Consider the following 17,516-nt stretch of genomic DNA (forward strand, 5'->3'; position numbering starts at 1 on the left):
TTGTACTATTATCCAGCTCTTCACCACAAGAGTATTTTAAGAGACTTTGTTTTCTGTCAGCTGAACTTGAAGAAGTTAACTTTCCTACCCCTTCTACGTTAAGAAAACCAGAAAAAAAACAAAACAAAACAAAACACTGCCCTTGAGTGGAATACAATTCATAGCGATCCCTCCTTGGGTTTCCCAGGAGGTATCTCTATGGAAGTAGATTGCTGAACCTTCCTTCCAAGGAGTGGCTGGTGGTTTTGAACCGCCAGCCTTCTGGTTAGCAGTCAAGTGCCTTAGGCAACCCAGTAGTTGTCTCAGTGTCTGAAAAGAAATAAGTCAATACACATGAAGCACTTTGAATGGAGCCTGATGCATAGTAAGAACTCCCTATGCAATAAATTTTTATTAACACTGTTATTATCATTTAGATACAAGTCATCAAGGAAGTTTTCTGTATTTTAAGTGCCACAGAGCCACACAAAGGACATTCACACAATAATAATAGATGACAATGACAGACTCAAACTGCTCTAAACTTTACTATGTCAGTACATCTACCCCAGCTTTTATGGAGGAAAGTTATTATCTATTCCCTAGTAGGAATCTCGTCTCTTCCTTCTTCACCTCTTTAACTTTTCCCTTCTTACTGTAATAGCTCAGAGCCCCTGAGCAGTGCAAATAGTCAAGCATTCAACTACTAACTGAAAGGTTGGCGATTTGAATCCATCCACTTTGTAAAAAAGGCCTAGAGATCTGCTTCTAAAAGCTAACAGACCATGAGTTGGAATTGACTGGAGGGCAACTGGTTTGGTATTTTTGTTTTGGTTTGTCTGAGTTCAGATATTTTGTTAGGTTAAGGTCTAAGAATCAACATAGCCTTGGGGTGAGAAACCAACAAGGAATCCAGACAAATCGGAGAATGTCACATAAAATCTCACTTGACAGATTGCAAGGGTGGCAACATTCCTCCCCTGCCAGCTCTCTCCGTGTTGCTGCTCTTTTGAAGAAGCCCAACTATTCACTTCCTCTAAAAGTCCCACGATCATCATTAGCCCTGAAAATCCCTGTGCCAAAATTTCTCTCACTGTCCAAATACACTGTGGGTTCATCTGTATTCCAAGAGAACTCTATTTGCTTTTTCTTCCCTTCCCTCAACCCTTTTAATCCTCCAGTTCAAGCAATTAGCTCTACAAATATTAGCTGCAATCAAGGTCTAGCACATGTGGTAATTCCCCCCACCCCCAAATCAATCAATCAATTCTTTCTGTGGAGTGTTTTTTTTTTCTCCCCTTACAGTCATTAGAGAATTACAATGCTACTTGAGGATCACCAGCAACTTGAATTAGTCAAGGAATGTCAATCAAATTTTACCAGATTTTGCTTTAAAGATGAGGACAATGGGATAGATTCACAAAGGCCTCTTGTCTTAGAATAAAAAGCTTGACAGACCCTTGCTGAATCTCTCTTAGAGAGTCCTAGGAGTATAAGGATCCATTTGGAAGAAAATTAAAATTAGTACTAACAGTCACAAATCAGACAAAACCCAGAACATTTCATTCAATAACCTAAAAATTAATAATTGTAATAATCAGTCATCCAGGGTCTCCAGGCAATGCACATTTTTCTAACGGCTAAGAGGTTAATGGCTAAAAGAAAAAAGAGAAACAATCTAGCAAATAGATAATTTTTAATTCCATGAGTTTTCCTCCGTAAATTAAAAGGGAAATAAAGGATCATCTGGTCCATGTTTTTCAAACTATACTTCTCAGAGCCAACCTCAGGCCTGGCATTGGGGGTTCTTAGGAAGTAGGCTATTATCTAAAAGTTGAAAGTTTGAACACTGTAGCTCCTAGGGAGAGAGACATGATGATCTGCATCCATAGAAATTACAGCCAAGAAAAACCTATGGGGCAGTTCTACTCTGTTACATGGGGTCACTATGAGTTGAAAGCAACTGGACAGCACCTAACAACAGGAAGTATAGAGTAAGTGGGACCAGTGGCAGGCAGAATGCCTCGGCTCCCTGACCTTTCAAGTACAACAGCTTAGTTTTTATAACTTATTCCTCCAGAGTTCAGTTGAGGAAATGGTTTCTCTGCTTATGAGTGATTTGAGAATCACCTACATAGCACAGACCATTCTTTTTCATAAATGAGTAAAATAAATGCCAGAGAAATTAAGAAATTCTTAATTTAGTGGTAGACTTGGAGTTGGACCTGGTTTTCTATCCAGTGCTATTTCCACAACACCATGTGCTCTTACACTTGGGGAAGAAATCTGGTAAGAATTCCCTTACCTTTGGATCTGGGCCTTTTAGTTTTGCTCTTGTTTTCAAATGACCAAAAGGAAAAACCACTGCAGCCAAATTAGTGTGAGAAGAGGCATAAATGCTCTATTAAAAGCAAAAACAGTCTACAATTGGACTCCTATCTCTATGTTACTTTCTAGTCATATTGAAGAGTTACATTACTATCCGGAACCCGAAAGGGACCATGGGGGCAGGTGAGGCCTAGTTCCATTTTCTTATGTCACCAAATGTATTCCTATTAAGAAAGAGAAAAGCAAAGATTTCAGTAGGATGCTTGGTGAAAACTTGCTGACATTAATGACTCAAATTCTCAGAGAGACTGCAAGGAAAATGGTGTCATCACTGTCATTCAAGACATTTAAGATGAAATTTTAAAAGAAGGCTGTCAGGCATAATGACTGCCAGGTGCTATTATATCACTCTCAGAGGGTGGATCACACACACTACTATGCAGGTGTGGGTGGTTGATATTGAAATTTGAAAGGAAGCTGTACAGAGAGGAGGTGGGGTGGGCGTAGGACCTGAGGAGGGCTGCCTCACGACCTACAGGCATTACGGTTGACATTCACGTGGTGATTTTGGTGTAAATCTATGATCCAGGACCTGGTCTTTAGTCTTTAGGAAACTTGGTGTCATCAGGACATTTCAGCAAGACCATGTTCTTGATGCCAAACAAAATACAGCAAGGTTTGAAATATAAATGATAGTGCCAATTTATTAATCTGCAATGAGAATATTCCTCTCTGGTTCTCAGGATGTTCATGCCTGCCAAGACCAATTAATCAGAAGGCACCCCTGTAGGCATGGGATAAGAGCTGTGGTTCTCAAATTTGGCTGCATTTTGCAATCACCTGGGGCAATTTGATGCTGAAGCCTTAGTCCAGGCCAAAAAAATTTGAATCTCAGGAGTTAGGACTCAGACATCAATCTTTTTTAAATCTCCCCAAATTATTCCAATGTGCAGCTAAGACTGAGAACCCATAAGTTAGGACAAGAGGCTATCAGAACATGCTAAGGGATTAGGTCTCCACTTTCCACACAGAAAGCACCTGGATGGTGCAAGTGTCTAATGTGGTCAGCTGCTAACCCAAATGGTGGAGACTTGAATCCACTCAGAGGCACTTTGAAGAAAGGTTTGCAATCTTCTTCTGAAAAAGTCAGCCACTATAAACCCTATGGAGCACTATTCTATTTTGACACATATGGGGTTGCCATGAGTCAGAGTCAACATGACAGCAACGGATTTTTTCCACACAGCATTTCACATTCCTCTACATCTAGTGATTATGATTTTTTTCAATGGGAACATAGTTTTACGAATATTTTCATTTGCCTAGTAAAGCTATTGAAAATCAATTACCATCATTTTATTAAAGGAAGGAAATTGTAACAACAAAAATTAGGAAGGACATAATTTGAGAATAGTAATAGTAATAAACTCTCACTATGTATTTATTTTTCTCATGTCTCTGCAGACCAGTGAAAATTCACTATAGACAGACACAAATTTAAGAATTGGTGTAATCAAATTGTAGTCAACATTCATAGTTGAGGCTTTTCTCCTTGGACGGCTTTAGATACACTCAGCTGGGTTTTGCTCAATTAAGCCAGTTCCACCACCTCATATTAACTACCTCTCCCTTGCCATGTCCTTTCAGTGGAGATAGTATTGATTAAGTAGTAGTTAATTTCTGCTCACAGCTTTGGAAATGTTATGTCTCCTCCAATTATTGAATATTTAGATTAATGTAACTCTTCTTGGACATCTTACATGATGGTTTCTGGAGTAGGTGTTACACATGTACACCCAGATACCTGCTTATTGGGGACATTGGTGCCCCTTGTTTTGTTGGTGGATGATGGCAATTATTCTAAATTAGGTGGAGAATTCCTTGGGAGGCCAAATAACCTGTGGTGGGGTGGTTTATTCTCTGTCAAATTACCTAAAATAAAAAGACTTAGTTATATTGTAAACCTAATTTTGTGGACCCTTTTAAAATCTTGTGTATGTCTTGTTCTTCTGTGGCCATGGTTTATGTTGTTACCCTCCTGCTTCCCTACTACCAATCCTCTTTCAGTTTGTCCTACTGTGGTGGCTTTCATGCTGCTGTGTTGGTGGGAGCCAGTCCACCAGTATTTCAAATACCAGCAGGGTCATGGTAGTAGTTAAGTTTGTATGTCAACTTGACTGGGTCATGATTTTTAGTAGCTTGGAAGCTGTATGTAGTTATTCCCTATGATGAAAGTGTAATCACCTCCATGGTAGAATTTACTATGAGCAGCTAAGCAGTTACCTTCGGGGTGTGGCCTGCTTCCAGTATATAGGGGGAGGCTTTGAGAAAGGTCTCTAGCTTTTTGGCATGTTTGGATCCTGCATTTGGCTGAGTTTTCATCTCCAGTTCCTGGACTTCAACAAGTGGCCTGCCATGTTGTCTATAGATTTTGGGATTATTCCTTGACTTGAAGCAGCATCCTGCTGTGTTGCCTATTAATCTTGTGATTGTGCCATTTTACCTGCCAATCTTGGGTTTGTCAGCCCCAGGAGCCAGTAGCCGCATGAGTTAGAAGAAGCCTCCAGCTCCAGTGGGCCTGGAACAAGAGAAAAAGCTGAAGCCCAAGTTTGAGGGGCCTTTATCCAGCCCCTACAGCCAGCACTGAAATCACACTCCCAGCCTCTTAATCTGTAAGAGAATAAGTTCCTGTTTGTTAAAGCCATCCATTTGTGGTATTTCTATTATAGCGGCACTAGACAACCAAGAGAGTCATTGATAGTGAATCGGCTTTAGCAGATATTCCCAACTAAGACAGACTATGAGGAAAGGCTGGTGGTCTACTTCTGAAAATTAGCCAATGAAAACCTTATCAATTGTGATAGAATATTGTCTGACTCACTTGCTTTGGATACATCATCAGAAGGGATCATTGCTGGAAGAGGGCCAACAAGGGCATGGGAGACCTTAAGTGAGATGGATGAGTTACAATGATGGACTCAAACACAGCAGTGATCATGGAGATGACACAAACTAGACAATGTTTTGTTCTGTTATACGTAAGGTCACCAAGAGTCAAAACTGACTCAATTACAGCTATCAATCTCTTCCTCTAAAGGTACATTGGCATTCTTGAAACAGTTCTATCCTTAGTTATCTATCCTTAATAAGAAAGGCTTTCAACTGCTAAAAGAGCATAGCTGTGTTGAGTTTACCAATACTGCAAGACTATACCCTAAAGTTCCCTTCAAATGTACATAAGCTAGAGACTCATTTATGCTTACAGTGATGTGAAATAAATATTTATTAATTTCCCTAAGCTGCCATGCTTAAAAGTAGATTAAGAGAACATAAACTAGCATGAAGAATGTATTCTTGACCCACTGGGAAAGTTCTGGTTGCAGATGTCTGTGTTCTTCAAGTACCCAAGATACATAGCTAAAAATAGGCCACTTGAGTCTTGTTAGTCCCACTCGACCCCAACCCAAATTGAAATACTTTCATCAAAGCCAAAAATTTTACTTAGAATAACACATAAACTTCAGCATTAGAAGACTTGATTTTGAATCCTAGCTCTACTATTCTCTTGAGCAAGTTGCTTGATCTGAGCCTCAGCTTCCTTACCTGTAAAGTGGGGATATCATTGTCATCATTTTAAATGATACTTGTGAGAATTCAGTAAGATAATTTAGATAGCATGCTTACCAAGGTGACAGACACTAAGTTTTTACTAAAGCTAACTTTGTAATTAGAGACTAGCACAATAATGTGGCAGAGAACAGACACTTGATAAACACTTACTGACAAAAACAAAACACGAAATAAAACCTAAAAAAAATCAGTCCTGTATCTGTCTGCAGAAGGAGGATTCTCATCCGAAATGCAGAATTAAAAAACTGCCCTTAAAATCAGCTACAAATATGGTAGATATTAATCCAGCTACAGGTAGTCCCCACCTTACATGTATTTGAGCTACAAGGAATCGCATGTAAGGCCATCAATGTGTCTGGAAAATTGCATCTTCCTGGGTGGAAGTTACGGGAAAATGCATGCGGGGGACATAAAAAAAATTGTCGAGTTATGTGAACATGCTCTAAGCATTTGATCAGGATAATATGGTGGAAGAGACCAGTGGAAAAATCATCCATATTGTAAGAACACTGAATTTAGAACTTGGTATCACCAAAGTGGAATAGCTTATAGATCACAAAGAGGGAAATTGACAGATCATGACTTAATGGATTTTGAAGAGGAAAGAGATGATGAAAAAGAAAGAAAGAATGAGGAAGAGGAAGGAAAAAACTTGTCAAAAATGTTTACAATGAAAGTATTACCTTGACTTTTTTCTAAACTAAGTCAAGGGCCTCAGTTGTTTGAAAACATGGATTCAAGTACTGATTGCTTTGTTAAAGTCAGTAGGCAGATTTGGGAAGCAGTGAGACGTTACCATGAAATACATGAAGAAAAAAAGGACCATACAGACAACTCTAATTTTCTAAGGAAAAATTCCATCCCTATTCCCAGAGATAATCCAGATGATCCAGAACCTTCCACAAGTGGAGTTGTCACTACAACTCACAAAATGCCAGTGTCATACAACTCTTCTTCATTAGTAAGTAAATTTTTATGATTTGTGCATTTTTTCTGTATGTATGTATATATGTATCAAAATATATCTGTAAGTTTATATGTAATGCTTCCAACCCCCAAAGACAAATAAAGATTGGATTTATAAAGATACTGACAGTTAAAGATAATGTTGTTGATTTTATGTGCCGTCGAATAGTAATGAAAAGTAAAAAAGGAAAGAAAATGAGGTATTTGACTTACACCAGAACCTACTTAGGATAGAGTTGTCAGGATGGAACCCTGATGTAAGGTAGAAACTATATGTCAATAACCAAGGAGCCTTGGTGGAGCAACAGTTAAGCATTCTGCTGCTAATGGACATGTCATGAATTCAAACCCACTAGCCACTCCATGAAAGAAAACACCAGGTGATCTGCTCCCATAAAGAACACAGGAGTTCTACTCTGTCCTATATATAGGGTCATGATGAATTGAAATCAACTTGAGGATACAGACACACACACACTCTCACATACACACAAAAAACATGTCAATAACTACTTTTTAAAAAATCTGTCACTGAATTCTAAACTCTAGTTTTCATGCCTTGACCATGTAACCAAACTCACCTTGCTTTTATCCTGCTCATCACTTTGCCTCTTGTCTCCCTAATGAATTACTTCTGCAAGGACTTTTGCTTTTCTGTGGTCAATTCTTGGTGCTATCTTTCTGACCACAATAAATCTTTCCGTGACAATGTCTTTCTTCTGAACAGATTGTGATACTCCTCAAATCCAGAACCATATCCCCTTGGTATTATCCTGAAGTAGCCAAATGTTTTAAAGAAAAACATTTAGAAGTCTAGATTTGCCTGTGTCTCCATATATGTGTGTGCTGGGAAGAATTTGAATCAAATTCTGTTTTGATACACTGGTTCTAAACCATGGACTTGGGAGAAGGGAGAAATGGAGTCCAGAGGACAATCACCACTGGTTTGGCTAGGGCATTTCATACCCACACAGAACCCAATTCAATTCAACGTTTTATCCTGCTACAATTAACATGTTCAAAATCAACTAATGGTCAGTAGTCATATATAATCTTCTTCCTCCACTAAAGATCCCCTTCTCCCAGCAGCCAAAAAAATAAAAGTAAAAATACATCAATAAATGAACTCCTCAAGTTGCTGAAAATTTACCATTGGAGCCAAGCCTGTTTCTGAGAGTTTCAACTCATCCAATCAGACAAAAGGCTGAGGAAAGGGGAGGCATTTATCAAGTTACACAGAGAGCTCCATCTGTTATCTTAAACCTTTGTTACCAAGTGACACAGGAGGAGATACTCCAAGGCAGTCTGAGTTTTATTTTACAGATTCTTAGTCCAAGGATTTCAAATTAGAAGACGCAGAAAAGAAGTATGTGTGGGGAAGAAACCTTCCTCCTGTCTTTCTACTAATATTTAATCGGAAGAGAACCACTGTTGATGGTGAAGTAGCATTTTCAGCTGGAATCTGTCCCTTCAGCCTCTATAATAAATGCAGTCAAAGGGGCAGTCCGTCCTTGTCGTTCACAAAGGTCTTGTTTCTGAACCTGCTCTTCACAAACGCCGTTTCCCATCATGCCAAGTCTACAGAAGAAAGTCATTTTTTGCATGGCCGGGGTGTTAAGCTTTGCTTGTGCCCTCGGAGTTGTGACAGCTTTGGGGACACCATTATGGATCAAAGCCACCGTCCTTTGCAAAACGGGGGCTCTGCTTGTCAATGCCTCGGGGCAGGAGCTGGACAAGTTCATGGGCGAGATGCAGTACGGGCTTTTCCACGGAGAGGGCGTGAGGCAGTGCGGGTTAGGAGCGAGGCCTTTTCAGTTCTCCTGTAAGTAACAATTGAATTTGAATTATTTAATACTTTGGGCACACTCTTTCAAATGTTTCAAGGAATTGTTTTTAAAAGTCTTGCCTCATTGTGGGACTTTTAAAACAAGTGTGGAACTTTCCAGATAAATAGAACTCCTTTGAGCAATTTTTCTTCCTGGTTTTTATTTTATTTTATTAATTATTTCATTCTTGGTATTTTAGCATATTAATTCATTGTTATGTAATTCAAATTTTTGAAAATATTAGCAATTAAATGTGTTCTTAAGTATTAATTGCCATATGAGAAATTCTGGGGTTCTATTAAAAAGTGGGCAACTTACGAAAATAGGAAACTTTGGGACAATTTTGGGAAATAGGAAAGCTGTAAGTGATGGTCTTCATGGTCTTGTTTGCTTTTTTTTTGGAATAGGATTACTGTTGTGGACTCTTTAAATAATCTATCCTGCATTTTCACCTTGCTCATAACTTTGTTTCCTGACTAACCCCCTATTATCCAAGCTAGGGCCACCTTTGCTGGTGATAAATATTGTGTGAGTGTTTCAGCAATTTGGAAGTCACTTGGCTCTAGAAACTTTAAATGATCTGCTGTCCCAATTGGGAAAAAATAGGTTCCTATTTAATACAGAAAATCTATAACTGATGGACCTTCAATCATGTAGAGAATAGAAGATAGATTTTCCTGGCATGAGTTTTGTGAAATGAAAGTGTTATCCTCAGTATTTATAACCCGTTTATCTTAATACGAGAAATTTTAAAAAATTACCATGTGAATAGGCAACTCATTAAATGAAAATTAATAAGAAGTCATTTGTTATATCTCTCACAACACACATTCAGAAATTATTATTATTTCAAAAGGGCTGATTTGAAACAATCTTATGAAGACACAGCCATTAAATTACTGCATAAATCACTCTTCAGGAAAGGAGGGTACCAGCTGAGGCATTGAAAATGAATTATCATTTTGTCTGTTTTTTTCCTCTGGCATAGGTAGAAAGCTAATTGAATTGAATTTATTATTAATATATGCAGTGTCTAATTAAATTTCAGTGTTGGCCTATTTATATTTCTATGACATTCCTTGTATCTTCTTAGCAGTCATTCGACACCAATCTTCAACCCACCTAGGTTGCCAGGTGATATGAATTTTCATAGGCCTTCAGAAATCCTGAAGAATCAGTCTTCAGCTTTCCAGGAAATTATCATAAACTACATTTGATGAAGTGGATACCAACTCTATTCACTGAATGGCTTTAGTTCATTAAGGTAATGGGACTGTTCAAGTTGCTTAGTTTTCTTTGGGAAAGAAAGGAACAAAGCAGAATGTCATGTGATTTGCAACTGTATTAAAAAATAAAAAAAGAGAAAAGATGAGTGAAAGCAGTTAAACATGAGTCACCAGCAGCTAAAGTGTGAGTAAAGCCTTTCACAAATGAATTTAGACAAAAGCTGGGAAACTACAGTGAACTTACTGGAGGCTTTGCAGCTTTTTTCTACAGTAAAATGAGGATAAACTTTACACCATAGAATACACTTTTTTTCAAATGCTATTTTTTTCTGAACACTTACTACACATTTAGCACTGCACAGACATTTTATCATATAATCCTATGTTCTTCCATGGTTCAGTGAATCATTTTTATGCCTGAGCTCTTCTAAGCTGGCCCTGTCTATTACAAAGTCATTCAAATCAAGTGTTGTTCTCCTTCTGCCTTTGCTTTCTGTGAAAACTTGCAGAACTAGTGGGGTTTAAACAATACCCTCACCTACCTCAAGGTCCCTGGGTGGTACAAGCAGTTTGTAGCTGGCTATTGACCTAAAAGTCAGCAGTTCAAACCTACCAAGCAGCACTGTGGAAGAAAGGTCTAGCAATCTGCTTCCATTCAGATGACACCCAAGAAAATCCTAGGAGCAGTTCTAATCTGTAACATATGAAGTCACAATGAATTTGAATTGACTTGATAGTAATGGATTTGGCTTTGGTTTTGATTCACCTGTTTCACAGAATTGCACTAGTTCCCAAGATACTCAGAATATTTTTCCCCAGGTTAGTGAAGAATATTTTACGTTTACTTGTTTCTTCTGTGGTAACAGCCTGCTCTCTATACTGTTCAACTTGTTAAAACCTCATTCATTTTGTTGATACGCAGGGAAACCCTTTTGCTGTTGGGTGCCTCTTATGATGTAATTTTCTTCTGCCTAAGCCCAAAGTATATCTTTCAATAGACCATGAATAGGAGTTGAGAAAACTGCAGATGAGATCCAATGGACCCCTCAAAGAGCATAACACTCATTTAAACAAAGGCCCCTCTAAGTGTTAAAACTTTCTAATTAACGTGCCTTTATGGTACCTGAGCATTACATCTGCCAAAATCACATTCCCATTGCAATGTAGCTTCATGATCCCTATCTGCCCATTAAAAATGCCATCATCCTTGAAGGAAGAGAGTCCTCTGAAGATATTCCTTATAGAAAAGTATAAACCCTGCTAATATAAATGGAAATTCAAAGAATTAAAAAAAAAAAAAAAAAAGACCTCATTGTCATTGAGTCGATTCTGACTCACTGCAACTCCCATTGGGTTTCTGAGGTGGTAAATTTTTATGAAAGTGGATTGTCCCATCTGCCTTCTGTGGAACAACTGGTAAATTTGAACCTCCAACCTTCTGGTTTATAGTCAAATGCCTTAGGCACTGCATCACCAGAGCTCCTTATTCAAAGATTTAGAGGCTTAATGGCCTCTTCCTAGTGAAAACCAGGGCCTCCAGAGAGCTCAGAGTAGATGGTTCTTTACTGTTTCTTCCAGAGTCCAACTCAACACAATTCACTTCCTAAAACTTCCCCTTTCTCGTTTTCCCTTGAGAAATTTATTTAGCAAGCATTTGTATTTGCAGAAACATTCCAGTGTTGGAGGAATGGAAAAAGTAATGTATCCAATCACTTTGTGGCAAGTTTTCTTCATATTGCCATGTCATCATCACTTAATTCTGTTTAATTGCTAAATGCTACTTCTGCTTGCCTATACTCTCCATTTAGATCAGTATTAGCCAAAAGAAATGTAATGCAAGCCATAAATACAAGCCACATAAAAACCAAAAAGACCCAAACCCATTGCCATTGAATCAATTCTAACTCATAGCAACCATATAGGACAGAGTAGAACTGACCCACAGGGTTTCTAAGGCTGTAATCTTTATGGAAGCGGATTGCCACATCTTTCTCCTACAGAATGGCTGGTGAGTTTGAACCACCAACCTTTTGGTTAGCAGCCAACCACTTGAACACTGCACCACAAGGGCTCCTTGCAAGTCATATACCAAAAACCAAACTCACTGCCATAGAGTCAATTCTGATTCATAGAGACCCCCATTGGGTTTCCAAGGCTGTAAATTTTTATGGAAGTAGATTGCCTCATCTTCCTCCCATGGAGTAGCTGGTGGGTTTGAATTGCCAATCTTCTGATTAACAGCCAAATGCCTTAACCACTATACCACCAGAGCTCCTTTTCCAAGTCACATAAAACCAAATGAAACTCACTGCCATGGAGTCAGAGCCAACTCATGGCGACGCCTCCTTGGGTTTCTGAGGCAGTATCACCACAGAAGTAGATTGCCCAATCTTCCTTCTGAGGAGTGGCTGGTGGATTTGAACTGCCAGCCTTCTGGTTAGTAGTCAAATGCCTTAGGCACTACACCACCAGAGCTCCCACAAGTCATATAGGTAGTTTAAAATATTCTAGCAGCCATATTTTTTAAAAGGGAAAAGAAACAGGTAAAATTAATTTTAATGATATATTTTCTTTAAACCAAGCTATCGAGAATATCATAATTTTAACACATAATCAGTAGAAATAATTATTGAGATATTTTACAAACTTTTTTTTGTGTGTGTGAGTAAAGGCTGCTAAGTCTTTGAAATCTAGTGTGTATTTTATTTTACACTTCTAGCACATCTCACCCCTGTGGTTTAGGGAAGCTTAAAGTGTGGGCAGCCCAGAAGTTGGGCCCTGCATGGTTTGGGGTAGTTTAAAGGCAGCCAGGAAGCGAGCAGAGCAGTTAGGAACAGCTAAGGGAGAAGAACTTGTCTGTCAGTTTGTGATCCTGTGGTGGCTTGCATGTTGCTATGAGGCTGGAAGCTATGCCACCGGTGTGGCAAATACCAGCAGGGTTACCCATGGTGGACAGGTTTCAGCAGAGCTTCCAGACTAAGACAGACTTGGAAGAAGGAAGAGGCCATCCACTTCTCAAAGAATTGTCCAGTGAAAATCTTATGAATACCAGAGAAATACTGTCTGATACATTATTGGAAAATGTGCCAGAAGATAAACCCATCAGATGGGAAGACACTCAAAATACAGCTGGGAAAAAGCCCTCAGAGTAGAGCCAACCTTAATGTTATGGATGGAGTAAAGCTTTTGCAACCTCCATTTGCTGATTTGGCATGACTCAGAATGACAAGAAACAATTGCAAACATCCATTAATAATTGGAACATGGAATGTATGAAGCATAAATCTAGGAAAATTGGAAGTTGTCAAAAATGAAATGGAATGCATAAAGATCTATATCCTAGGCATTAGTGAGCTGAAATGGACTAGTTTGGGCCATTTTGAATCAGACAACCATATGATTTGTGCTAGGAATGACAAATTGAAGATGAATGGTGTGGAATTCATCATCATAAAGACTGTTTCAAGATCCAGCCTGAAGTACAATGCTGTCAGTGATACTATAATATCCATATACCTATGAGGAAGAACGGTTAACACTACCATTATTCAAATCTATGTACCAACCACTAAAGCCAACAATGAGGAAATTGAAGATTTCTACCAACTTCTGAAGTCTGAAATTGACCAAACAAGCAATCGAGATGTGCTGATTATCACTGGTGACTAGAATGCAAAAGTTGGAACCAAAGAAGAATCACCAGTAGTTGGAAAATATGGCCTTGGTGATAGAAATGTTGCTGGAGATTGCATGATAGAATTTTATAAGATCAATGACTAATTCATTACAAATACATTTTTCAAAAACATAAATGGCAGCTAATACATATGGACTTCACCAGATGGAATACACAGAAATCAGACTGACTACATTGGTGGCAAAAGGTGTGGAGAAGTTCAATATCTTCAGCCAAAATAAGGCCAGGAGCTGATTGTGGAACAGATAATCAACTGCTTTTATGCAAGTTCAACTTGAAGTAGAAGACAATTAAAACAAGTCCACAAGAGCCAAAATATGACCTTGAATATATCCCTCCTGAATTTAGAGACCATCTAAAGAATAGATTTGATAAATTGAACACCAATGACCAAAAACCAGAGGAATTGTGGGATGACATCAAGAACATCAACCATGAATAAAGCAAAAAGTCATTAAAAAGACAGGAGAGGAAGAAAAGACCAAAACAGATGTCAGAAGAGACTCTGAAACTTGTCCTTGAGCAAAAAGTAGCTAAAGCAAATGGAAGAAATGACAAGATAGAAGAGCTAAAGAGAAGATTTCAAAGAGCAGCTCAAGAAGACACTTATTATAATGAAGTGTGCAAAGACCTGGAGTTAGAAAAACAATAGGGAAGAACGCACTTGGCACTTTTCAAACTGAAAGAACGGAGGAAAGAATTCAATCCTTGAGTTGCAATATCGAAAGATTCTACAGGCAATATATTGAATAGTGCAGGAAATGGCAAAAGAAGATGGAAGGAATACACAAAATCATTGTACCCAAAAGAAATGGTCGATATGCATCCATTTCAGGAGGAGGCGTATGGTCAAGAACCAATGGTATTGAAGGAGGAAGTCAAGGCTGCACTGAAGGAGTGGTAAAAGAACAAGACTCCAGGTATTGACAAAATCCCCACTGAGATGTTTCAACAAATGGATGCTGTGCTGGAGGCACTCACTTGGTTATGCCAACAGATTTGGAAGACAGCTACCTGGCCAACTGACTGGAAGAGATCCATATATGTACCCCTTCCAAAGAAAGGTGATCCCATGGAATGTGGAAATTATTGAATAATATCATTAATATCACTTGCAAGTAAAATCTTCCTGAAGATCAAGAACAATTGCAGCAGTATATTGACAGAGAGCTTCCAGAAATGCAAGCTGGATTCAGAAGAAGACATAGAATGAGGGATATCATTGTTGATGTCAGATGGATCTTGGCTCAAAACAAAGAATACCAGAAAGATGTTTACTTATGTTTTATTGACTAAGCAAAAGCATTCAATTGTGTGGATCATAACAAATTATGGATAACATTAAGAAGAATAGGAATTTCAGAACAGTTACTTGTGCTCATGAGGCACCTGTACATAGAGCAGGAGGCTGTTGTTCAAACAGAAAAAGGGGACACTGCATGATTTATAATAAGAAAGGGAGTGTCAGGGTTGTATCCTTTCACCATATTAATTCCATTTGTATGCTGAGCAAATAATCCAAGCAGCTGGATTATATGAAGAAGGATGTGGCATCAGGATTGGAGGAAGACTCATTAACAACCTGCAATACATAGATGACACAACTTTGCTTGCTGAAAGTGAGGATGACTTGAAGCACTTACTGATGAAGATTAAAGACTACAGTCTGCAGTATGGATTACAAGTCAATATAAAGAAAACAAAAATCCTCACAACTGGACCAATGAGCAGCAGCATCATAAATGGAGAAAAGATTGAAGTTGTCAAAGACTTCATATTGATTCTACAATCAACACCAATGGAAGCAGTAGTCAAGACATCAGATGATGTATTGCATTGGGCAAATCTGCTGCGAAAGACCTCTTTCATGTGCTGAAGAGCAAAGATGTCTCCCTAAAAACTAAGGTGGGCCTAACCCAAGCCATGGTATTTTCAATCGCCTCTTATGCTTGTGAGAGCTGGACAATGAATAAGGAAGACTGAAGAAGAGTTGATGCTTTTGACTTGTGGTGTTGGCAAAGATACTGAGAATACCATGGACTGCTAAAAGAACTAACAAACCTAATCTGGAAGAAGTGCAGCCAGAGTGCTCCTTGGAAGCAAGAATGGCCACATTTTGTCTCACCTACTTTGGTTATGTTATTGGAAGGAACCATTCACTGGAGAAGAATACCATGCTTGGTTAAATGGAGGGTCAACAAAAAAGGGAAGGCCCTCAACAGGATGGATGGATACAGTGGCTGCAATGATAGGCTTATGTATAGCAAGCATCGTGAAGCTGGCACAGGACCATGCAGTGTTTCATTCTTTTGTGTATAAGGTCGCTCTGAGTTGGAGATGACTCGACAGCACTTAACAACAACAACAACAGCACATCTCAATTTAGACTAACCACATTTCAAATACTCAATAGTCACATGTGGCTAATGGCTACTGTACTGGGCTGTGCAGATTTAGATGGAGATTCACTCTGAATAAATTGGGCATTGACAGGTCATATTCTAAATGAATTTTTGCTTGGTTCTGCTGTAAAAGTTTATGTGAGTTATTTTTATGTGCAAAGTATGTGTCACATTTAGAACCCTGATACATAGTATAATGAGAGGATGAAGAATGGACCAGAAAAATAGGTTAGGCGATTTAGTCATGTTTGTTCCTATTAAATGTTCCCTATTGACCACTCTATCTCTTTTAATTATAAAAAGAATCTGCCCTGCCAGCATGCACAGTCATGCCGGGAAAGCTTCTGCCTCGTTTACTCTGGCTGATTCTCATCCATTTATGGGTCAAGTGGTTCATTTTCTAGAGGTCACCAGCATTCATACTTAGCACACAGTTGCATTCATTATAATGAAGAAATGTTTTCCTTTCAAGTCAACACAACTGGTGGGCTTAATTTTTCCTGATATGTCACCTGTAAATTTTTAATGATGATGTTTAAACTCTAAATGTAGCCATCAAGACAAAAACTGCCAGTTTTGAGCTCAGTGTGCATGGTGTGTGTGGGTTTCTGTTTTGGTGATTTGAAACACTGCAGAACATCATCAAAATATGATACTCAACAATCATATGGTATTAATCATTCCTAGATATGCTGATCTATTCATCGCCAACACAGTTCAGTGAGCTGGTGAAAACACGCAATTTTTTTTTTGAACTGTGATAAATAAAATTTAATCAATCATGCATCACAGCTTGCAACTTTAGCCATACTTAAAAAAATATTTTAGTTTAGACCTTATTATGGAAAAATCTGTAAAAAGCTTAACAGAAATTTAGCTTACTTCATATTAAAAAAAAAAAAAAAAAACAGTTTCCTTAGTAAATTAGTCATATGATCCATATTGCAGAGGGGATCCTGAAGCAAGCAAGTGACTTCTCAGACATACCCTGATTGGGGTAGAATTGTAGATACTCAGGGTCTCTGACCATTACTGAGAGCTGGCACTCTCCCAATCACCATAGTTTTCTGTAAGAGTGACTCCTGTCTCCTACTGACCAAACCTGCTCCAGGTGATCCACCAGTCACTGGCCTTCCCACCCTGCTTCTCTCCTATCAGCCAGCCAACCATGGCAGACTGCAAAGGTAACTTTGATGTATCTCTTTCTGATAACAGTGCTTATCTTTTCTGCCTTCCTTAGTGCAAGGCCAGTGTGGAAGCAGGCACGGCCAATGGACAAGGAATTTGGGGAGTTGACCTGGAAAGTCTACTTAGAGGGGGGATGCAAGCTTCTTGCTTTATTGTACCTAACAGGTATGGGCCTTCATGCTTTTTTAACCAGGGGCCTATTGTCTAGCCTCGGGAGCTCTGGTAGCATAGTGCCTAAGGCACTTGACTGCTAACCAGAAGGCTGATGGTTCAA

General features: G+C 38.8%; 1 protein-coding gene across 1 annotated transcript in view; it reads left to right on the forward strand.

Annotated features, from left to right (window-relative positions):
• Window positions 1-8,472: 8,472 nt before the first annotated feature.
• Window positions 8,473-17,516, forward strand: part of CLRN1 (clarin 1) — a 77,774-nt gene continuing 68,730 nt past the window's right edge. Inside the window, exon 1 of the mRNA XM_007940172.2 lies at window positions 8,473-8,725. Within this exon, the coding sequence (XP_007938363.1) occupies window positions 8,473-8,725 (253 nt within the window). The remainder of the gene's footprint in view (window positions 8,726-17,516) is intronic.

This window comes from Orycteropus afer, unplaced genomic scaffold (genome assembly GCF_000298275.1).
Source record: "Orycteropus afer afer isolate SDZICR_OR568_19922 unplaced genomic scaffold, OryAfe1.0 scaffold00066, whole genome shotgun sequence".
Classification (NCBI taxonomy): Eukaryota; Metazoa; Chordata; class Mammalia; order Tubulidentata; family Orycteropodidae; genus Orycteropus; species Orycteropus afer.